Below are 23,516 nucleotides of genomic sequence, written 5' to 3'. Positions count from 1 at the left end.
TGTTTCTTTTTTTTTTTCTGTTTAAGCATCGAAGTAACAGTCGTATTTAAGCAGGGATCTGGACAGTGCAATTTTTTCTTGCACACACACAGTGTTTTAAGGAGCCGTCTTAACCCTGGTATGATCTGTACTTGCAAGACTTTCTGATACTGTTTTCAGAAAGGAAGAAAACTTTCATTTTTCTATTAGAGCTGAAGCTCTGGTAGTGTGTAATTCACCTTTATGTGGTTGGGCTTTGAGAGCACAGAGAATTGCCCAGTGATTAAGCTCTGAATTTCACTGAGCTCTGATAAACTTATGGTGCAGTGAAACAAGAAACAGCATCCCCTCGGAGAGTGGTGATCATTTTCGCTGGAGGTGCAGCCGAGCCTTCCCAGCGCTCTGTCACGGCCACCTAGGAGCTGTATGGGTGTTCCTGAAGCTGAATGCAGCTTGGGAGTCTGGTTCCTGGACAGAGAAATAGGCCTCAGCCAAGTCAGCCTGACTTCAGCTGTAGAGTAGAAAAAGCATTTATTTTGTTTTCTGGTGTGTGGTGAAGAGAGCTGCCTGCTAGCAGGAAAAGGGAGACCAGGGCTGTGGCACCGGTTTCCTTTTGTGTGGCTGGCGGGGTGATTTTACCCCCATTAACCCAGCTGGGGCTGGCTGGACGTGAACAGCCCGTGGAGGCAGGGCTGTGCGTGAGTGATCTCCTGGACATGCTCAGCTGAATGCATTTTATTTTGGACTGGACAGGGGCATGGGTTTGGACATGTGCTGTAAGTAGCAGTGTTTGCTGGGACACAGTGAAGCCTAGCTGGATCCTTGCCTTCATCTTCTGGTCCCCTTGCCACGGAATTTTTGCTGGTGATTTTTGACAGGAATGGGCCAGTTCTCGTCCACATGCTTCTGTGGGCCTAGCTATTAGAAAAACATGACAATTTGTGCCTGTTGGCTAATGGCTTTGGACTGCCCTTTCTATCACGCTGGGCGTTCTGTTGCTCTGCTTTGTGTATGCTCCGTCCTGGAGGAAGAGTATGGTACTAATACCAGGCCGTAGCAAGCAGCCTGGCTGAGAGGTGGGGCTTGGTTCTGCTTTGCCCTTTGAAACCTCGTGACTGGAGCTCTGTTACTGCGGCCAAGTCCTGTCCTTATCAGAGCAGCTCGCTGCTGTTGTGTGATAGGTGGTGGCTTCTAGGGAAAAAGAATGGAGCCTGTTTGTTCTTTTATAAGGAAGATATTTTTTCCCGTGTAATTCTCTCACAGCTTTATACTTGAGCTCTTTTTAGTGTGACAGGGCGGATTGAGTTCTTTGACCCAGAAGAGATATTAGGAGGTTGTGACGGTTTGCAGCTGATTATGTTATTCTGCTCATGCTCTGTGAGGTTTTTTCTCTACCCTTTCCCAGCTTTTTTAAAAATTAGGTAGATTTTTTTCTGTGTTGGCAAATGTGAACAAACTTGTCCTTGCTGCTACTGAGGTGCAGAGGTGTTCAGAGGAAGAGGGTGGAGCGCAATTATTAACAGAAAATAATTGTCAATGGTGTCAATTCAGAGAAGTGAGAATCTGGTGGGAAGAGAGAGGACACTTCCTAGAGATAAGTCTGGAATGTGAAGGTTGTTTGCTGGAACCTCTACTAGAACTAGGATTTTTTTGGCTCAGATTTTGCCATCTCAGCACAAAGTTGATCTTTCCAGGTCTGCATGTGTTTATTTAATGTGATGTCTCTTGTGCAACATGGCATACGGTAGTCACAAAGGAAAATCCTCACTCAGCAAGTATCTGTCAACGTGGATGAATCAAAGAGAGAGTTTGTTAGCTGGGGGGTGGGATGATCCCCTTACCCTTCAGAAGACCTGGGAAGAGTCTCAGCCTCTGAAGAAAAAGAAGAGTTCGGTGGCTGACAGTCTCGAGCAGTTTGTGGGGAAGGTGCTGCTGAACTCTAAAAGCTCAACAGATGACACAGGCTGTGCTGATTCTTTCCCAACTGAGTCACCCAGAATCAAGCAGGGGAAATATCTTCTGAGTCTGTCATGAGGACCGTCAGTTTTTGCAATGCCAGGCAGAGCTAAAGTCAAACGGGGAGATTTTTTTTGAGATAAATTCTGGATTAACTCTAGCACACAGACTGCTAGAGTGCTGTCTCTAGCAATACACGTCTTTAAGATGCCAGCTGATAAAGATTTTTTTTTTGAATCTGGGACCATTTCTTTGGGGAGTGCCAGGAGACATGATACTGTGTTTGTATTGAGCTGGTAGCTAGTCCAGTGCCTTAAGGGTGAGGATGGCTGTTTTAGCATGGGAAGAGGAGAGGATTTGTACAAGGTGATACATAGAATCAGGAGCAGGCTTCGTAAGGTAAATCAGGTCAAAACTCTAGTGTATACTAAATCTTGATCTACAGTGCTGTGTGCCATAGTCCACTTAAGCTTTCAAAGTGATCGTAGAAGCAAGGGAGGGATAAACAGTTGCTGGGTGTGGTTTCTGCCAAGCCACTGGCACGGGTGTGAAGTTCGTGGAGTTTTATGGATGGCAGAGCAGGGTTCCCTTTAACTTCTGGAGGGACAGTTAATATCACAGCAGTGTAGGGCCTAGGGCATGGAGAGATGGCAGAAAAGATGTGACCGTTCTCTCAGGGAAGGCAGTACAGAAAAGTTTTCATCAGGGAATGGGAAGCTCTGTCCTGTCGTCTTTGAGAGGCAAGAGAGGTTGTAAGGTAGGGCAGGCAAAAGAACTGAGCGCCATGACTGCTCTGATTCTGACCATAGCACTCTGCTGCCTGAGAGTTTGAGCTTAGGAAACCCATCACATAGGACTGCATCTGGTTCTGGGTTTCTAAACTACCAGTGATGATGCTGGTCTGTGTCTGAGAAGGGTGATGCAGTTGAGACTGGCAGATGTGAAGAAGCCAGAGAACATTATGCTAACGGGGTTCTAGGTGCTGTCTTTTCACAGCCTTGCTGTTGTGCTTAAAATCAGAATAGTTCTGGTGTCTTGCAGAAGGTTGGAAGAAAAATGCTAATCTTGACTTTTGCCAGTGTTGGTTTTGGAAGATGAAGAGTCTGTACAGTCTCTTTAGGTAAAAGTATGTGAGGGTCTCCCTGCTCTCAGGCTGCAGGGTTGGTAACAGCAACCAGGTTTTAGGTGGGGGCCTTCAGTTTTTCCTTTGCAAGAGTTGAAATCAAATAATTGACTCTAACTTCTTGATCTTGGGAGCTAGAATGATAATTAATGTTCTGGTACAGCAGGGTTTCTGTGTCCATCTGATGATGCCATGTATTGCTGCTGAGTCTTGATTTTCTTCTATGGAATTTGCCAAATCTTACAAAAATGACAAAAATTGAATCCAGCATAGTATTACACTATTTTGAAGGTGCTTGTTGCTCTGATATGAGATAGTGTTGTTATACTGTCCACCCTAATGGCTGTGTCCAGAGTAAGGGCAGGTGGCATTTCATTATGTAATCCAGTCTTTCAGATGATGATAACATCTCCTAGCAGGAAGCAGTTGTGCAGGGTCCTAATGGCAGGGATGTGTTTTTTAGCTCTGACTCATAACTGATTTAATATTGCTTTTTGTCTCTTCTGTGGTTGTCTTGCACTATGTTTGGCCTGGACCAGAAGGAAAGGCAGGATATTCCAGTCCTGATGTCGTGATGAGATTCCTCGTGTCTGACAACATCACACATTCGACTGCCCTGGTGACAGCACTGGATAATGTCACAACCTGGACCCCGACAACAGCGCGGCAATAATGACACCAACATCACTGTGCCGCAAGCAAGTGCCTGTTGTTGCTCTATGAGGACATTGGGAAGTTCCAGGTGAGATGGAGGAAACGGGACCACAGTCTGACCGTGCGCCAGGGGAAAGAGTTTTCTTTCTCAGAGTTTGGTTGAGGAGGGACTGAGGCTGGTGCCTTCCCTTCTAGATGCTGAAGAACAGGAAAAAACCTGTTTTATTTACTTTTTGCAGAGTCCGCTACTGGGATCTTCTGCTCCTGGTTCCCAATGTGCTTTTCTTTATATTTCTTCTCTGGAAGCTGCCCTCTGCCAGGGCCAAAATCCGGGTCACTTCCAGCCCAATCTTCACTACATTCTACATACTAGTGAGTACTGCTCTGTGCTTTTCAACTGATGAGTGAGTGTCTTTTTATTACCACTCATGAACGATATCACTGAACTAATGGAGAGAGAGCCTAGACCAGATCTCACAGGGATAAAATCTGTATTTAGTTGAAAGTATGCCACAAGAAGTAGGCACAGGTATTTTTTTTTCACTGTCTGAATTCTGCTTTTCACAGATTCTGGGTCCATATCTGCAAGATTTGAGTGGATTTTGTTCTCCTGTGGTGATTTTTTTAAATTTCTTTTCCTCTTTTCTTTTGTTGCTTTGTTGTCCTGGAATCTGGTATCTTTACTTTCTTTGATCCTTGCAGTAAGTAGCATGTGACACAAAACCAGCTTCTCACTGAGGCAGTGAAAGTGAAACACTGGAAAGTAATTATGTGAAGCTATTGAACAGCTTGGTCATCTGCTGTAGAAAAATGGTTAGACTGGGAATGTAGAAACCCAACCCTGTTAGTTTCTTTCCTATCATGTCAAAGTGGCTGCTGACTTGATGATGTTCTTGATACTTCTTAAGCTGGAACAGAATATATAGGCCAGTACAATTACAATTCTCAAACATCTAAGATCTTGTCGGTTCCCCCTCTCCCCAGTTTAAAAAGGCACTGGCAACTTTTGATGATGTTAAGGTAGGCTGTTTAGTAATCTGGCGAACATCGTGCCTGTTAACTGTGATACTGCTCACAGGGCATGGTAAATACAGCTAAGGACCTACCTGAATTTGTTTAAAGATATAATTCAGAAGCTTTATTGTAGGTGCTTTCTGAGATCCTGGCTTGCCTCAGTGTGTAGCATAATGTGCTTGCTCTTCCTCAGTGAGATTAGTACATGTTGTAGAAGTAAATAGTGTTTGAATTGGGTGATATGGAAGGCATCCTTCTTTGGGCTGTGCACAGGTACTGGCATGGCAAAACCCAAGAAGCTTCAAACCCAAATATGAGCTAGCAGCCTCAAACCGAATCTTTGGTGGGAAGTCCTGGTAGCTCTTTCAGGCCTGGAGTGTGGTCACTGGGCTTGTGCACAGTTTTGGGTAGCCAGGTGTACACACAAATGCTCCAGACTTTTGAAAAATATTACCAGCCATTTTCAGTCTGTATTTAAATCTTCCTTCATGCTTCCAGCAATGCACATGACTCAGTAAGAAGTTCATGCCAAAGGCTTTGAAAAGCAAACTCCTGAGAAGCCAGAGGGAAGAAAAAAAGTGAACTGACTTTATGCTGTTGACTTTTTCAAAATGGAGCGAGAAGCAGAAAGTGGTGAAGCAGCCTTAGACAAAAACGCTTTCACTCAGTTTCATCTTCTGGTGTATGTTGTTGGTAAACGAGGATGTAGTGTGTTCCATGAGGATTTCCTTTCAAATGGCTGTCACGTGTTGAAGGAAAGCTTTCCTTGCGGGAGTCAGTGATTAAAGCTAAGTTAATAGATTGGGAAGAGTCTCTACCTACTTAGAGAGGAAGCAAAAAGGGTGTGTTTTCTCTCTAATGAGTTGTTGCCTGCTCCAGCAACATTATATTCAGGGACTCTACTTTTTTTTGTCAGTGTTTTGTCCCAGAGTTTTCCACTGCAGGAGAAATGTTGTATTATTCTTCTTTCATGCCATTTGCATCCCTTCTGTTTCTAAGGAGAAAACATTCTGGTGTGGGTGGCTTATTGGTCATTTCCATTCTTCAGCCAGCTCAAAATCAGCTTGGACTCTTTTTGTTCTCTGATAGATTTAGTCTGTCCTCACACCTGCGTTATTAGAATTAGCCTGTGACTTGGAGAATTTTATCTGGAAAAATCTGCTTTCTTAGAGGGTAATTCTGCACAGCGGAGGGTAGATACATCCAACTGAGCTCTTAATTGCATAGTGTGGCTGTGGCAGCACAGGAGTTGTAAATTAGCCTTGCGAGCTCCGTGCTGTCGTGCTTACATGGTACGTGAGCTGACTTGGGTGTCTGTGTTGCATTGTGCAGCAGGGTAAGATGTTTTAAAGCGCTTGGCTGCAGCAGACTTTTTTCTTTTGCATTCCTGAGCACTGTCAGTTTTGAGTGAGAGAACTGCAGATTTTAGTCTTATCACAGATCTGAAGTGTGGTAGTTGATCCCGTGTGGCTTTGGTTACCTGATGTGAGGGGTTTGTTCAGTCATTACCAAGCGCTTGATTTTGTAATTTGGAGGGATATGTTTTTTACTTGGTTTTTCTCCTCCCCTGCCCCGGTGGACTGAAGGGTAGGAAGACTGCTTGCCTGTAAAGATACTGTTGTAAGGAGTGGATGAGACCTCTTCAGAGCTGTTTAATCTGATAGCTGAGGGAACTTGTTCCTTCCTAATTCTAAGCCAGTACTCCTATATCTAACAGGCCTGAGGAATCTTCTTCAGCAAATTAACGCTCATCTGCTAGAGGAACTCCTTAGTACACGTTATCAGGCTTGAAAGGTGGCCTGGAAATGGTATTCTGAAAGAGTTTCTCATCACTACTGCAAATGTGCTTTTTGACATGAGCTTACTTTTGGTATCTTTTTGTGTAGGTATTTGTGGTGGCTTTAGTTGGTATTGCCCGTGCTGTTGTCTCCATGACTGTAAGTGCCTCTGATGCTGCCACAGTTGCGGATAAGGTAGGTACAACACTGATTTTAGAGGCTCTGCCTTGTGCAGTTCTGGTCACAGCAATCTGCTATAGCTTCCCTTTTATGTGCTAGAAGAAGAATGTGTTTTTTGCATTGCTCACAGCTATGTGTAATATAGAATCCTGTTGTGAGAGCTGGATCTAAATAATCACAACAGCCTGGGCTGGAAAACAATGGACTTCCTAAAACAGATGCACAAATAGTGACAGCAGAACTTTCCTGTTGCAGGGGTAGAATGACTGCTTTGTAAGAGCAAAACATTCAGATACCTTTAGTGGCTAGACAAGACTTGGCCTTTGTTACTCTTGCGGCTCTTCTTGTATGAGTGGCTCTTCGAAAAATATTTAATTCTTTCATATTGAAAGCAAACAAAACTGCATTGCCTTTTGAGGCTGATATCTGAATGTCCTTGCAGCCACTCTGAGCACAGGCAAACCCTTAGCAAACAGGAAATAGCTTTGTACATGCTGTTTCTTTGTAGTCATTTGATGTGTAGCAGAATATTACCTAAAACAAAAAGCTCTGTAGTTCTTGAGCTGTTAGAGGAAGAGGAGCCATGTGCAGAATACAGGTCTTCTGGCTTTATTTTCTGGGATCACTGTGGTTCTTTAATGTTACCTGTGAAGGCATTGTAATGCGTTGCTGTTGTGAGTGGCTGGGTGTTGGTAGCATTTTCATTCACCTCTGTTGAATAGATGTAGGTTCAGGACTTGAATAGTGGAGAAAAGGTGAGCAGGTGCTTTTCTTCAGCTCTGTTGGTGTTGCTGCTAAGTGCACCTTACTGGGTAGTCATGTAGTAAGACAGACACTCTGTCAATTTTTCCCTGTAAACACATGTTCTGTCAGGTCTATTATGTTTCTTTTGTTTTCTCTCATGTGTATATATATGCACGCTCCCCACCTTGGTATTTTCTGAGATTAGAAGTGTCTCATCAAATGCCACTTAAAATATTGTTTATCTTCAAGAGAGGGTGCCATTCAGTGTTCAGAGGAAAAGGATGAATAAGCCAGAATCTGGGTTCTCTTTCTAGGTTTGGCACTGATTTATTGCATGACTACTTGGAAAGTTGCCTCACCTGTTGTTTTTTTGTGTCTTGTTTCACCAAATAAAACATGGGAATGAAAATGACAAGCTGGAAGTGGGAGGGCTTTAGAGCTGAATATACTTAGATTTAGGGACCAGTAGCTTTGGAGGAGTGCAGAATTCTGCGTTTGTTCAGTCATAACTGTACTGCAGAATCTACTGCTTTAAGAACTGACCATGTTTAATATTACACTTTTGAAGTCGTCTTGGGTTTGTGCTCCATGGGAGTACAGCAGAAAGAACACATCCAAGACAAGTGACAGATCCTCAGGTGTGGCAAACCATGGCCACTTCCTCTCTCGGTAGGCATGCTATTTGCTTGCTCCCACACAACTGTGTTGTTTCACAGGTGTGGACAGGGCTTGGAAGAAGTGTATAATTACTATCCCTACAAAGGATGAGGAGGGTTTGTGGAATTGACCTGCTCCATTCAGAGGCTACCATCCCCTGGAGCAGAGAGTGGAGTTCTGCAGTGTTAACTTCCAGCTGGTTGCTGGCTCATCTAATCACGTTTGTCTGGTTTCTGTTAACCCTCAGATCCTGTGGGAGATCACAAGGTTCTTCCTTCTGGCGATTGAGCTGAGTGTGGTGATTCTAGGCCTTGCCTTTGGTATGTATCAGGAGGTTTTTGAGTGCTTTGAGTGTTTCCTGTTCCCTTTCTTTCCACAGAGGCTGCATCTGTAAGTTGGTGGAGATGCTGATCCTATAAAGTGAAAGGAGCTCTAGAATTAAGACAAAGACAAATTGGGAAGTTTTAACTAGAAATGGCTGAAAGCCTGATTATATTTGCAGATTTATGGCTTGTGCAGTTTCACAGTTTATGTGCTTCGTTTGTCCTGCGTGCGTGTGGTGAAGGAGTGTACAGCTTAGGTGAAGATGACTTACGCAAAGATCAGCAGTCTGATCTTTGCTTCCACTCCATTTTATTTAAGATGGTTCCTTTGGGGGTCCTTCTGTCTCCTTGGTTGGTTCGATTCCATTGTGGCTTCATTCAAAGGCTTCACCTGTACCTGCAATCTGTAACTCTACTTTTTTTTAGTTGTACAAGTGAAAATGCTGTTTGAGGCACCTCTTCCTGTGGGTCAGAGATGGGAGGGAGGGGTTGGTCAGTGTCACTGTTGCATCTACAATTGGGACATCTGAGTGCTGGCTCTTTTGGCTTTTGAGGGCTCATAGAATGATTGGTTGGAAGGAGCTTCTGGAGATTGTCTGCTCCAGCATATTCCAGCACACGTTTCTCTAAATTATGTAAGCCCTTCTTTTCTCCTCTAATCCAGTCTCCCATCAACTTTTTTTTCCTGAGAAGAAACTTTACAGCATGTCAGTGTACGTGATACTGGAGTCATTCCTGACTTTTTTTTTTTTTTTGGGTAACCCCAGCAGAAGGGCATAGTTGCTTTCTCTATGTTAATGTGGGCAGGGGGAAAGCAAGTTAGAACCTGTTGTTTTATGAGTATTATTTTTGTCTGTGAAAGGTTCAACTCTTCAAGTAGGGAAGCAGTTTCTAGCAATTAAGTGAGGCTTAATGTTCCCTTGAAGTCCTCTGGAAATAAAAATGTTTTCCTCTACTGGTTTTGGAGAGAAGTGAATTTTTTTTTTTTTTACCAGGGCTGGATCACATCCTGAGTCACTTCTGTATTCTTTAATTCCAAGGTCACCTGGAGAGCAAGTCAAGTGTGAAACGTGTTCTGGCAATCACTACAGTGCTGTCCCTGGCATATTCTGTCACCCAGGTGAGTACACTGGAGCAGAAGAATTAGTCTTTGCAAGGAGGGGACTTTGCTTGGAGCTAGGCAGTTGGATACAGAACTCCTATCTGGAAAGTGGCAGCTTTGCTCTTTGCGTGAGGTTTTGGGGGAAGACTGGATGCTTGTGGCAGTGTATGAAGATCCCCAGAGCGTACACCAGGCTGTGTCCTTGTTGTCTTAGGCATGAATAGCTCAGCCAAGGTCAAGGAATGAATGAGATTTAGATGAATTCACTTGTTTAGTGAATCTTGGAACAGAAGTGAGAGATTTTCGCATCTGAGCCCTAAGTTCCGAATCTAGCCTCAAGTGCCGTGAAAACTAGATGGAGAGACCTGAGGTGTGCTCACCTGAAAAGAACAGTCCAGTGGGCCTCTTGTCTCCTGACTCTTTGAGAGCTGAGAGCTCTTGCTTTCCCTCCAATTAGCAGCTGGCTTGCTAGCTTGGTGTATTAGCTGTGTCTTCATCTCCCTGAACAATGCAGTATGTGTCTGGGTTTATTCTCCTCGGTATCTAAGTGGTCAGCCCTCTGTCTCTCTACTTGTGGCAGCGCCAAAATAACACACAGATCTTTGTTCTATGACCAGGCTCTTGCTTGAGGAGGCAGTGATCTGATCATTACCACATGATAAAGCTGAGGAGCCTCAAGTGTTTGAGCTATATCTGGGTTCAGTAGTGCTTACAAGCACTTTCCTCTCTCTGCTTTCTGTATAGTAGCTTCTGTTCATACCATTTTTCAGGAATTCAAGTGAGAGTGTCCTTTCCCAACTCTTGCACAAGTGTAGGCTTTTATATTCTGGATGTTTTAGCAAGAGAGGTCTACTTTAGAGACGGAAATGAGACTCAGGTCTATTTCAAACAGACAACTGCTTGCATCCTCAATTGCTTCATTCAATCTCTCTCTGGAATATCATTGATGTCAGTTTCCTTCAGATGCAGATTCCTGCCACTTTTTTCCCCTGTCTGGTCTTCAGTTTCTTTGTGTTCTCCTGTGTGAGCTTAACTTGGTCTAAGCTGAGCAATGGTTGGGTCTTAGGTGGCAGGGACAGCTGTTTTCTGACTTCTTTAAACACAGTCTCCTTTGTCCAGACACCTGCTCTAGTGAGGATGCTGCCTATAACAGAATCATGTTGGTGCCACTTCTCTCCTAGGGCACGCTGGAAATCCTGTACCCTGATGCCCACCTCTCAGCAGAAGACTTCAACATCTATGGCCATGGAGGAAGACACTTCTGGCTTGCCAGCTCCTGTTTCTTCTTTCTGGTAAGTACTGAGCATGTGCGATGCACTCCGATAGTTTCTTTGTATTTTCTAAATGAGGCAGGAGGATGATTTCTGCTTAATAAGGCCCTGGTCCTCCTCCTGCCTGATACAGTGCAGCATTGATGCTTCTCATGGGACAGGGAAGCCGAAGCAATAAAGCTGTGGTGGTAGCGGTGTAAACTGTGGCAGCTGAATTCCAGCTGAACTCAGATGTTCTTCACTCCTTGTTTCTCAGTGACCACCTTTGTGTGCTGATGGGGGCGAGGTGTGTGGGCCTTTGTATCTGCACCATCTGCACTGGGCTTAGTATCAGTGGGTCTGTGCCCCAGTCCTGAGACATCTAGGGAGTGAGTGACACCATGCACCATCCCTGCAAGGATTGTTGAATTCTGTTGCCAAGCAGCTGTGATACAGTTAGTTCTTTGTCTCAACAGGTCTATTCTTTTGTGGTGATTCTTCCAAAAACTCCTCTGAAAGACCGGATTTCTTTGCCCTGTAAGTGACTGTAGTGTGTTCTATAATATAGATGGAGACAGCGCCAAGATAAAACATAGGTGGGAGTAAAAGATACATCCCACTATCTTGGGGTACAGATACGTGGCAAAAGACTGATAAGTTATCCCTGGAAAACAGTATGTTTGTGCCTTTGGAGAGGGGAGTAAGAGCAATTACACTGCTACTTCAGTAGCTAAACAATTACATTAAGAAAACAAGATTTACTGCTCAGTTAATGATACAGATTTAATATAAATATATAATCTTCAGAGAGCCATAAGAAATGGCTTCTTAATAACAGCTTCCTTTGAAATGCATGTATGATGTTAAAGTGTATGTGCTGGTCGTTCCCTGGGAAAGAAAGGCTAGTTGGGAGCTGCTTAATAATTTTTATCTGGGCGTTTACTTTATTAAGATGCTTCTCCAGATCTCGTTGCAGAATATCTGCAGTTCTTGAATAGGGAGAGCAGCTGTTACTAAGGTGTTTGCGTTGGGCTGTTCTCTAAGTAGTGTTGGCATCTCTGCGTGATGTACCCTGATATGAGTGGCACATGCCACAAGCAGGTGGTCCTGGGCCTGATCTGCCAGCATACCCTGCTGCTCCTGTTCAGGTCTCCTGAGCGGTTTTTTTAGTGCTGTACATCAGAAGGGCACAGCTTCTGGTTCAGCTGGGGGTTTTTGTTTGTTTTTTCTTATGTTCAGTTATGAGATTGACACTGGTTCCAGATGCTTGCCTATAAAACCTTTGCATGTGTTGCCATGACCGTGTGTTTTCAAAACCCATCTTGTGTGTGTGTGTATACACGTGCAGGAGGGTATGGTTTAGTCCACAATATCTCCATCAATCCTGCCAGCATGCAACAGGAAAATGCAGTCTTAATTCTTCAGGAGTTCTTAAGTGGACAAGATGGTGAGATGCTTCTGTTGGGTTTGCCATCTCCATCCAACAAATTGCACTGGGCTGATGCTTACGAGATTGAGCTTCATCTGTGTCCATGTCTTTCCCACAGCCAGGAAGAGTTTTTATGTTTATGCTGGAATCCTGGCACTGTTGAACCTGGTGCAGGGCCTGGGCAGTGCCCTCCTCTGTGTGGATATCATAGAAGGACTGTGGTATGTATGCTGGGGGAGGAGGTCTGCAGCTGTTTCTTGTGTTGTGTTTGAGTGTCCTTCAACACTGCCTCACCTGAGGAAACAAGCTTGTGCTGTGTTCCTAAGAAGGAGTAAAGCTGTTGGTTCTCTTTTGTGCCAAAAGACCTCTAAGTGGTCAGGAAACTCTCAGTGGAGAGGTCTGTGGAGCTGTGTGGTCTGCAGTGATCTTGAGGTGGTGAGTGAGAGTAACAGTTTGAATCCACTGATGCCTGGCTGTTGGCCTGGGTTTCATAGGTAATAAGGAAGTAGTCAGTTTGCTAGAAGTAGCATGGAGATATCCTTATTAATATCTGGAGTCTTGATCTGCAGGGATCAGTGTGAGTCACTGCAGTGACTCTTTGACACAGAAGTGTCACTTCTGTAAGTCAAATTGGGAGCACTGAGACTGTGCTCTTGGTCACACCTTGGGTCTTGGCACGGTTCCCTCTGAGTGTCTGGGAACGGTGACATATGTTGATGATAATGTCTGTTGCTTTGCATCAGTTTGAATTTGTTTAGCACAAGACCTTTTCTGTCCTCTGTTTGGATACTCTGGAGGGAAATTGGATCGTTCTGGGGGATGTGACTGGTGTTATCCAGCTGTATTGTGCTTGAAGGCTAAATTCCTTCATGTTTTGCTGTTGACAGCTGTGTTGATGCTACCACGTTCCTTTACTTCAGCTTCTTTGCACTCTCATCTATGTGGCATTCCTGAAAGGCTTCTTTGGGTGAGTAGCCAGGAAAAAGAGTTTAGAGGGTGTATATTCTCACTTAATTGTTTTGCACTCAAGTTCTTCCCATCTGTAGAGTAAAGGCAGTGACTAGAGTGCCAGTTTGGGAACTAGTTTTCATTTCTGGCCTTGAAGCTCTTCTTTTGTGACCCAGGGCTGCTTGCTTCTCTCCAAGACTCCTTTGTATGCAAAGTAGAACTGATAGCTGTATTCCTCTAAAGCATTCATGAGGATAACTTCTTCAGTGTCTGTGTCCTGTTTAGTACAAAGTTTTTTCCGCTGAAATTAGTACAAATGGTTAGTGAGAGACTGAGTCCGGAAGGTTAAATGGTCTCCTAGGTGGGTTTTGAGAGAGGTTTGTAGAAAGGAGCTAGGGGTTGTGGGTAACTCTTTGGCTGAGTCCTCCTCTACAATGGGCCGAAGAGTCACCAGTTAAAATTACTCGGGAGTGTGATTCTTAGGTTGGTGTTGCCGCCGTGTGGCCACTCAGAAGAGATGCATCTTGGTAGGAAAACCCGAGTGTTGTGTAGGCTTTGGGTTTTGGTGTCCATAAGCAAGAAATAGCAGGCTTTAAAATAACTAAGAATGTAAAGCACTCCTGAAATACAAAAATGTGCCTCTGCTACCTTCTGAAATCAGAAGACAACAATGTCTGGAGTTAGAGATGGAAACTTCTGACCCACAAGTGTTTGTATTTTGGTTTTCCCTGATGCGCACAGATGGAACTTGAGGTGGACTCCTGTTCTGTGGTGTCAGTAACCAGGCTGCCGTGGAGTCCGTGGTGTTTGGATGCTGTTGTCCTCAGTAATTCAGAACTCCCAAAGATAAGAACACGTTTCCAACACCAGAGTCAGGATTATGCCATTTTAATTTCTCTTAGGTGACTTAGTCAAAAGCTACATTTAGCATTACTTTATGGCAGTTACTTTGCTAAGTGTATTTCAGGACTGAAGGATAGCGTGAAAGGTCTGAATACGCAATTACTTACTGCTGCTGAGTTTCAGTTGAGGATAAGTGGCTGTGATACCACATTGCTTAAACCTGTATTTTAAATCTTCAATCACTCCAGGTCTGAACCGAAGATCCTTTTCTCCTACAAATGTCAGGTGGATGAACCTGAGGATGTGGACGTGCACCTACCCCACCCCTATGCTGTTGCCAAGAAGGAAGGAATGGATTCCGGGTTCTACTCCAGCACTCAGATTGACACCACAGCCTACCTGGATGACGTGGCCTCTATGCCGTATCATGTGGGCAGCATCAACAGCATAGACAGTGACCGCTGGAAAGCCATCAATGCCTAAGGCAGGGCTACCCGCTTCCTTTCGTTCCAAACTCCCTGACACCACAGCTGTTAGGATGTCTGTTGGAAATCTATCCTTGGATATCTGCCATGCCTTTCCTCTCTTCCTTAGGATTTCTGAAACCTATAGTGGAACTAAGTTGGCAGCCCAAATCCTCTTGGAAAGAACATTTTTCTGTCACTACCTGAGAACAATGTAGAACAGTTCTGTTCATAAACCTATAAACACTGAAACTTCCTGATCCTTCGTGTTCCAGATGTGAATATGACCCAGAAGACAGGCCTGACTGTCACCTCTTCCTTTTCAATAACTGAAAGCACTTGCCTGCCAATTATAGGAATGGTGTTTAGGGATGAGAGTGTTGATTTGACTGTTGTATTGTACATATATAGAAAGAATTTGGTGGTTGAAACCAAAGATGGTCCTCCTGGGTGTTTTCCAAGCAGCACAGCTGCCTGAGTCTTGCCATAATGCAACAGCACAGGTGGTGATAGCAGCGTCTGAAGAGGGAAGCTGGTCAGCCAGGCTCATCTCTGGTTTTGGCTAATACTGATGGAAATAATGAGTTGCAGTTGCTAGGGATTAAAAGGAGTGTTCTGAGTGTGTGGGAAGGAGAGAGGTATGAAGAGGAATAAATTGTTCTTTGTACCCTGGGAGCGTTTTGGGAGGCTGGTAGCTGGCAGCATGGTCGTAAACTGACTGAACAATAGGGAGGCAGAAGGTCAGACAGTGCTGCTGTCTAGCTGAGCTGGGGTAGCTGTGAAACAATCTATGGAGGTTGTACTACTGTGCATCTGAGCTCACAGGAGAATCTAGGTAACAACACTGAGTCAGGGCTGAGTTTCAACAATAAAACCTGTGAGGTAGGTGCGTGTTCCATCTGCACCCTGCATCATGGCTCTGGCAAGGTCTTGGAGAGTGCTGCGAAGGAGGAAGCTGACTCTGCAGATGAAGGCTCCAGAGATGTTCAGGTGCCTGAGGCAGAGCAGAAGCCCATGATGAGTCCGACCTGTCAGTATTTAGTGACTGGAAACTCTCAAACACCGTAGGTGTGCTAGAATCAAGCTGGCTGGAGCTCTAAGTTGGGAGGCAAGTGGGAGATGGGCGTATTTCTCTGGCAGTCACCTCTTACGTTGCAGTTCAGATCCCCAGACTTCTGCTGGTCTGAGTAGGTTTTATGGCTTGACATGTTGAGAATACTTATGTGCATGTGGAGTGTGGTTGATTTAAAGACTATCTGGAACTTATTAACCTCCTCCATGCTGGAAAAGGGACTACTGTTGTCTGAGCTGCCTGGCAAACAGCTTCAAGACATTGTGTTTCAGTCCAGGGACTGTTCAGCTGAAACCTGCATCAGACTGGTTTCTAGGACTACTATGCCCTCCAAGGATGAAGAGGTGTATCCTCTAGCTTTGGGGGTGATTTTCTACCTGAGTCCTCCAGGTAGGTGGAAATCTGCTATAAGCAATAGCAACTTTCCATTAGAGATGGTAGAAAGCGGGAATTTGAAACATTTTGGGACTGTGAATCTCTTGACCCAAATCATTGCTGTTCCTGAAGAATATTGAGGTAAGAGTTCTGGAAAATCGTCATGCAGGGTGCAGCGTGGTGTTAGTTTGGATCGTGAGCAGGTAGGGGAAAGCACTTGCTACCAGTTTTTTCCACCATAGGGAAAGTTGGGTAATAACACAAAGTTCATATTGGTTGCTAAAACTATGCAGACCCTTTGCTTATCGTTTGTTGTTAATGAGCAATGCAGCCTCTCTGTTCTGCCTGTGGACTTTGCCCTGCAGGCCTCTAAGTAGCACCTGCACCTTGAAAAGAAACAACACCCCCCACACTTTTTTAAAAAAAATTTACTTTTGGTGAAAAAAGGCTTCTGTTTGTCCATGTGTGAGAGCTGAATTGTCTTATGTGAGTCAACAGCCTTTCATGTTTCCCCTCTGTGCAATGACTGTCAGGGCTGGTCAAGCAACTGGCCAAGTCAGCCCTTGCCACGTTAGAGAAGTGTCCCGTGTTCCTCCTGTCACTTGCTGTGAGTCGGCCTGAGCCACGCTTGCTTTCTTACTCTGAAAGGGATGGACGACGTGGTGCCTGGATTGCCCTGCTGCTGCTCCTGCTGCTGCTCACAACACTGATCCTGAGCTGCTGTTAGAAAGCCTGGGGAAACCTGCAAAGCTTCTCTGGAGTTGGTGGGTCTTGAACACAGCCAAAAGATATGAAGGTCTTAAAGCAGTTGAGAAATAAAGGAGCAACTGCTTTTCTCTCCCAAGGAGTGTTTGCTGACTCTCAGCACCCTGACCGAGAGGACTTAATCTGCCCTCCTTGGTGACGTGAAGAGCAGGTTGTGAATTTGTGTTTTTATCAGCTGAATTCAGTGCTGAAGGATCACCTGTGCAGGTGGTCGGCATGTCCATCCTGTCCTTTGCTGGCAGGACCCCAGTATTTATGGAGTGTCCCACTTTCTGCTGCTGAGGAGCTTCTGCGCTAGGTCATGGAGTGACCTTCCTCCTGTTGTATTTTTGTGTACATATAATGCTTTAGACCATATTCACAATGGTCCTTGAGCAGAGTGTGCTATGTGTGTGGAGGGAATGCAGAGAGAGAAAATATAGAATAAATGTATATTTTTGTTTGTAAATAAAGAAATAAAATGAAGTTTGGCATAAATGGTCATACTTTTTCTCAAATGATCCATGTTATAGAGAAAAAAATAATTTCAGTTTGTTGTGGTTTTTTTTTTAAATCCAGGAACAAATCTGGCAGATGGAATAATGGAATAACACAATGTCTTTTTGTCAGAAATGGATTTTTCCTTCTTGGAAGGCTATTACTAGGACAGGGAGGGCTGTGCAGAGAGTGATCTCCAGGTCTAAATAACTGTCAGTGAAGCCTTCAACTCTTCTCTCAGTAACTAGATCTTGCTGTTCCTAGGCATGTCTAGTGTCAGGGATCTTTGCTATAGGATATCTTTCTCTGTTGTCTTGGAAAAAGGCTGATGTGGAAGTTGGAATTGACTCTTGCTTATTTCTTGTTCTGGGCTTTGAAATGAACTCTGTCGATTAGTTTTCTGGCTGCAGGGAGGACATGAATAGCTGCTGAGTAAATAGTAATACTGAGCCTGCTGGCAGTAATTAGCACCCATCAGGTTCTCTTTGGTGGGGTGCACAGGCTGGGGAAGTGGGGTGAGCTTTGTCTCTACCTTGGGCTTGGATCATTCTGCAGAAAACTGTGGGGATTGCCCTAGGAGACCCCTCCACTGAAGTCAACTTTGGCATCCTCTGCTCCTGCGTAGGTGGAGAGGAGTTTAAGTTGCTGTACAGCTCTTCCATCATTATCATGGCTGCCTCCATATCAGCATCCTGCAGGTTGTGGGCTCTTTTGGGTGTCTTCAGGCTCTTGGCAGGAAGGCACGGCTGTAGGTGTGAAGTGTGGTTTTGTTTGTCTTTGCCTATTCTCCCTCCTGGATCTTTGCAGATGATGCCTGGCACCTGGCTGGAGTTACACCTGAAAAAGGCTTAAGAAAGGACGACAATAATAATCAAAGTTATGGGAAAACTTCTGGAGGAGTAATTACGTGATTGAGAGCTCACCAGCCTGGAAGAGCAACGGTGCAGATCTGTGAAACCCTGAGAGGACAGAGGAGGTGAATAAGGAATGACTGTTCATGGGCTTTCCCAGTACAAAATCTAAGTGCCGTCAAATGAAGTGAGCAGGTGACAGATTAGAAATAAAGAAGAGGCTGGTGAGAGTGTTCTGGGAGGGATCATGGTTTGCCCATAGTCAGACCTTTGCTCTTGCGTTGAATGTGCGCAGTGTTTCTGTACTGCAGTGCAAACGGCTGATGGTGTCATGATGCAGTGCCCTACTCACGAGAACTTGAGCAATGGGCCAAGTTCCTAGCACAAGTAACAAAAGTATTCCAGGAACACGTTATAGAAGAGGTGTGGATATCTTGGGGAGCAGATGGTGTCCTAGATACCCCCTTAAAGCTGGCCAGAGTGCCACTGCTGAGTCAGAGCTGTGGTTGCCACATTAATGCTTATTCTTCACTGCAGTTAAACAGTTAAAACTGCTCTGATGCTCTGCTAAGAAGTAGGTAAGTAGTGTGTGGATACCAAGGTTCTGTTAACCGTCTAGTCACAAATGCACACAATTGTCTAGGTCATCATGTGGCCTGTATTTCTGGGAATTCAGAAAGTTTGTTTGGAAAGATCCTTCAAAGCTGCAATTTCTGGGTCCAGCAGCTGTTTGTATTACGTTATCATCTTTCTCATTCCTTGGTTTAGGCTGGGGATTGGCAGTGCCTGGTGATAGGAACCATATCTGCGGTGGTCTGACCTGTGTGGTACCCACGCACGTGCCTGTCACAGCAGTTAATGACACAACCAGTAGGTCCTGCTGGAACGGAGTGGCTGGAAGGAGCGGAGAGGTGAATTCTGCCCACAGAGCAGCTGCTGTGAAATCGACTGGACGTCCGAGACTGTCATTTTCTTTTTAATCACCAGAGAAACATGAGCTGACGTGTTGGGGTGGTGAGCTCCCTTGAGGAGTATGGAGAAACAGCACGTGTGTAGGTGGACAAGGGATTCCTGGTGGGGTGAGGGGGATGCCCTTGCTCTGCTGCATTGGGGGCTGCTTTCTCTCCATGCTGCCGAGGGGAAATTGCCCGGACGTACTTGGGGGCTCCTTAGGCTGTGAATCCTCTGTGACAGACAACGTCTGGGCTGTTCCTCGATCGTGGAGCTGTGAGATAAGCTTTGTGCCTTCCCCTCTTATTTTCTGTGTCGTAACATGCGGTTTGGTTTTCTTTCTTCCATAATTTTGACCCAGTAAAGGAACACTGCGATTCGGGTGAATGGCGGTGGAAGTTCACAGCACGGTGTGGCTCTGCATCCAGCGCGAAGATGTGGAGGATGGGCACAGCCCCCTGCGGGACGAGGAGGAGGACGCCCAGCCGAGGCCAGGGCTTGAAACCGAGCCCGGAGACGCTTTGGTGCCGTCAGGGGCATGTCGCAGGGGGCGGATAAAAACATACCCTCCGTGGGAACACAGCGCTCTCCGCAGGCGGGTCAGGCCGCCCCGGGTACCGCCGCCCGCGCAGCCGCCGCCGGCAGACTACAGCCCCCAGCCTGCACCGCGGCTCGCCGCCAGCACCGCGCCGCGCTATTGGCCAGTCCGCAGCCGCCGGCCAATGGAGCGCGGGTATGCTGGCAGGCGGCGGAAGCGGAGAAGCGCTCTTCCCAGCGGCTGCCCCCGGTGTGAGTGGGGGGCGCGGCGGGGAGAGACGTCCCCAGCGCCCGCCCCGCCGGCATGGGGGGCAGCGAGAGCAGCCACGGTGGCAGGAAGGTCTCCTTCGGGCTGGATGAGCGGGAGCAAGTCCGGGTGCTGCAGGGCATCAGGGTGAGGCGGCCCGCGGTGCGCCGCGGCCGGGCGAGAGGCTGCGCGCGGAGGGCAGGGATGCGGGCTGAGCAGGGCCCTGCTGGAGGGGTGGGGTCGGGCAGGGCAGGGAGCTCAGGGGTGTGGGACAGGGCTGGAGTGGGGAAACCAGCAAGGAAAAAGGGAGGAGGAACTGGAAGGCAGTGCTGGAGGAGTAGCGGGTGAGAGCGGCGACGGGATGAGCGGGGAGCGAGCGGTGGGAGAGAGGGCTGAGTGCCTGAGCGCGGCTTTCCTTGCGCGTTATCTTCCCAGCCAAGCTCTGCTCCCAGCCCTCCTTCCCTCCGCGCTGCCCCTGCCTTGTGCTTTGCAACTCGTTCGATGCTGAAGGCACTGCCCGGCTCTGAGGGCAGCCAAGAGGAGGCACCTCTGCCGTTATTGATGGCACCAGGAGCCTTGGCAAAGCACCGCTGTCCGAACGTGGAGGGAGATGAGAGATTGTGGAGTTTAGTGACGGCTGGGAAGTTGCTTCTTGAACTTTGATCGGGCATCTACATGTATGAGTTGTGAAAACAAGCCCTGGAGAGTAGTGGTAACGCTTTTTCCCCCCATCAAGGTTTCTCTCCCTATTTTTCATCAGTTTGTCTTTTTTTAAAATTACTATCATCGTTTTCATTGCTGTTGCTTCTTCATACTGTTATCTGATTTTCCACAAAGGTTTGTCTGAAACGAGCTTGCAGGGTGTGTTTTGCTGTGGTCACTTATATTTCATCCCGTTTTGACTAATCACTTGACAAAAGTTCACTAAGATTGCGCTAATCTCCTTTTTGAAGTGTTTGATGGAGGTAAAGTTGTTCTTCCCTGACTTCTCTTTACAGGATACAGGCAGGGACCCCTTGAGGACTTTTGGTTGTTTTGGTGCTTTGATTTAGTTAGTTGCTCAGTCAGCTAGATGCTGATGGAACTAGAGAAAAATGTGGGTTCATTGTTACTGGTCTGTTTATGACCTCCATGAGCTCAAGATGAAGATGCCCTGTGTTTCTCATGATCACTGATTAGGTTAAACGAACTATGGTCTTTGTAGACCTTTCTGTTTGAATTTCTGAAGTAAATGTTTTTCTTTCCTTTTTTTTTTTTGTTTGCTTGTTTTGTGAAACAAAATAATCGTTCCCTGTTTTTAATACCAAGGATCTTATTTGTTTGGGGTTTTTTGTTTGTTTTGTTTTTTCAGCTATATATATAAAACTAGTTCCACCGAGCCTGCTAAGTCTGGCTTTTTACAGATTTGTGTTTTTTAAAAACAGTTCCCATAAACAGGAATTTGGCATGATAACAATGTATAATGAAGATGTTAAAAATGCTGTTAAATTGGGTAGCAGTGGCATAACTGAAAATTCGTCTTCTACTGTGACCAGCCTAGGTGGGGAAACAGCCTCATTTTGTTCTAGAGCCGGAACAGCCAGCACAGAACCTCTGACCTTGGGAGGAGGAAAGGGTCAGTCTTAACAGCGCTGTGAGAAACCCCTTGGACTCAATTGCCAGAAAACTTCAAGTTAACTTTTCTTTCTTCTCCATGGGTTTGGATCCAAGTAAGGAAGTGAGAATGAAGTTGAGATTGTAAAAACGTTTGCAGCTTTATGTGAGTGGGGGACGGCTGTGCAGCTGTTCTTTGGCATATGGTTTGCAGTGTTTCTGCCATGCTGAGCTGGGTTAGCAGGCGTGGAGGAAGAAGCCGGATAATGGATAGACTTACAACCTGCTTGGTTCCTTTCCTTCCACTTCTGGTAAATATGTCCCTACTCAAGGGATGGGCATGTTCAGCAGTGACCTCCACCTTCGTTGGTATTTGTGGAAGATTAATTGTCATTGTCCAGTGAAGCCTTTAGACTTAAAATGTAAAGTCAATGTACAGATGTTGACAACTTGAATTCAAAGGACTGTGGCATTGGAATGAGGTAACTGGCAATACTTTTGCATAGCATGGAAACTAACAAATGGGAAACTTTCATAGTGAAATATATGTACTTTCAGAGTTGACTTCGTTAATTTCTTTCCTGTGTATGTATGTTTCAGCTCTCTGAAGATGTAGTGAACCGAATGAAACAATCTTCTCAAAGTAAAAGGGACAACCAGAGATTGCCCTTTTCCTCCAATGGCACAGCTCCATCTTCAACAGCTGCTGAAGGGAAACCCAAATCTCCTACAGGTACTGTCAGTTCCTGTCAGGTCTACTGACTGTTTTGACATGCTTCTCAGTGGCACTGCCACTGGATGTTACATAGCACGCCTGTATTTTTCATAGCTATCTTGTTGTGAGATGAGCTCTTTGATTAGCCTGTAACATTTTTATGTATGTAGATATTGGCATTATTGAATGTCTTGGATGTTATGGTCCTGTGATGTCCTCTTTATGTTTCCGAAAGGTAGCTGTGTCATCTGACAGTTGGAGCAGTTGAAATGCTGTGGTTCTAGTTCTGTTGCTGGGTGACCTTAAGTAAGGTCCTTTCCTTCTCCATCTTTGGATCACCACCCCTCTCAGATACTTTAATGAACTTGTGTCACTTTGTGAACGTTTCTAGGGTTTCAGATGAACATGCAATAAGCAAAGCAGAAATTTTTTCGTTTCATCTTTAGTTGCTGGCAAGCTGCCTTGTTGTTTCCTTTGCATGCACAGGGACTATGTTGTGGATAAGTGGGGGAAATACTGCTTTTTGTTCTTTGGAAATAAGCTCATAGGGAAAGATAGACTGACTAAGCACAGCTTGCCAAGTGGATGATGAGAACTTGATTTCTGAACTTGTCTTTCTTTACAGGTCAGAAAACGATTTGATTTCTCTTGGTTCTCAAATATTCTTTGTTGATATATGTTATCAGTGTGGATTTGTTTAAGGCATCCAGACTAACATGAAGTTAGGGAACCAGGCCTTTGCTTTTAAAGATTTGTTTTCTGTTAGCCAACATCTTTCCTGAAAGTGGATTCAGCCTTTTGGATGGCCTGAACTTCATCAAATAATTTCATCTCCACTTGTGGGATCCCTTGTAATTATGAGGAAAGCAGGAGGTCAAGGGGAAGACGTAATGGAACTAGAGGAAGGAAATGAAAAGTAGGTCTAAAACCATGCTCATTCTTCAGTATAAACCAGGGTTTGACGAGTTAGCATCCTTACCTAGACATTTCTGTAGCATGCCTTGGTCAGTGTGTCTTGTTGAAGACGATGCTGTCAGTGTCTCACTGTTTCATGAATTCAAACACCTTTCATCAGACTTAAATTTTGTTGAGACTTTTCGAGGTGTATTGGTTTTTTCACTTGATTGGGATAACACTCATACTTGAGAATAGAAGAATTTCATATAATTGATGATGTGATGAAGGACTATTTTGTACTATATTGTCACAGGTTTCTGTTCTTTCTAGGAATCCAGCCGCCAATGGCAAGTGTCTCTGGTCAGAAGTCTTCTGCTGCAGAGGAGGAGCTGTACAGGAGGTGAGGTGAAGTTCTTGAAAAATAAAATAGTTTAGCTCCTTTTGGACTATGTGTATATATGTTTTACTTCAGTCCAAGCGCACTGACTGTATGTTTTAATGCCTGAGAATCCTCTTTGAAGCTTTTTTTAGTTAAGGGCTATGGAACACTTTTTTTTTTTTTTAGGGAAGCCTATCCTTTAGCCAAAAGGAG

At 45.3% G+C, this 23,516-nt stretch overlaps 2 protein-coding genes across 7 annotated transcripts in view; both read left to right on the top strand.

The window, feature by feature from the left end:
• Positions 1 to 3,734: 3,734 nt before the first annotated feature.
• Positions 3,735 to 17,121, top strand: TPRA1 (transmembrane protein adipocyte associated 1; the record flags this gene model as incomplete). The annotated part of the gene is given in 11 exon segments (XM_086619262.1): positions 3,735 to 3,793; positions 3,946 to 4,084; positions 6,613 to 6,699; positions 8,333 to 8,405; positions 9,449 to 9,528; positions 10,692 to 10,802; positions 11,237 to 11,297; positions 12,308 to 12,410; positions 13,077 to 13,117; positions 13,120 to 13,156; positions 14,229 to 17,121. Coding segments are annotated over 11 exon segments (1,026 nt in total), but the record flags the coding sequence as incomplete, so codon positions are not given.
• Positions 17,122 to 18,538: 1,417 nt separating this feature from the next.
• Positions 18,539 to 23,516, top strand: part of CHCHD6 (coiled-coil-helix-coiled-coil-helix domain containing 6) — a 115,907-nt gene continuing 110,929 nt past the window's right edge. For 2 of the 6 annotated variants that reach the window (XM_086618900.1, XM_086618899.1), the window contains exons 1-3: positions 19,751 to 19,866; positions 21,913 to 22,045; positions 23,255 to 23,324. In XM_086618900.1, the coding sequence (XP_086475026.1) occupies positions 19,777 to 19,866; positions 21,913 to 22,045; positions 23,255 to 23,324 (293 nt within the window). In that variant the 5' untranslated portion in view covers positions 19,751 to 19,776. Of the gene's footprint in view, positions 18,563 to 18,619; positions 19,033 to 19,750; positions 19,867 to 21,059; positions 21,437 to 21,912; positions 22,046 to 23,254; positions 23,325 to 23,516 lie in introns of those variants that run through there. The other 4 variants (XM_086618901.1, XM_086618904.1, XM_086618902.1 and 1 more) reach the window with 4 other exon arrangements.

The sequence above is a fragment of the Tauraco erythrolophus genome, chromosome 12, assembly GCF_009769465.1.
Source record: "Tauraco erythrolophus isolate bTauEry1 chromosome 12, bTauEry1.pri, whole genome shotgun sequence".
NCBI lineage: Eukaryota > Metazoa > Chordata > Aves > Musophagiformes > Musophagidae > Tauraco > Tauraco erythrolophus.
This window is presented reverse-complemented; position numbering and strand designations above follow the sequence as displayed.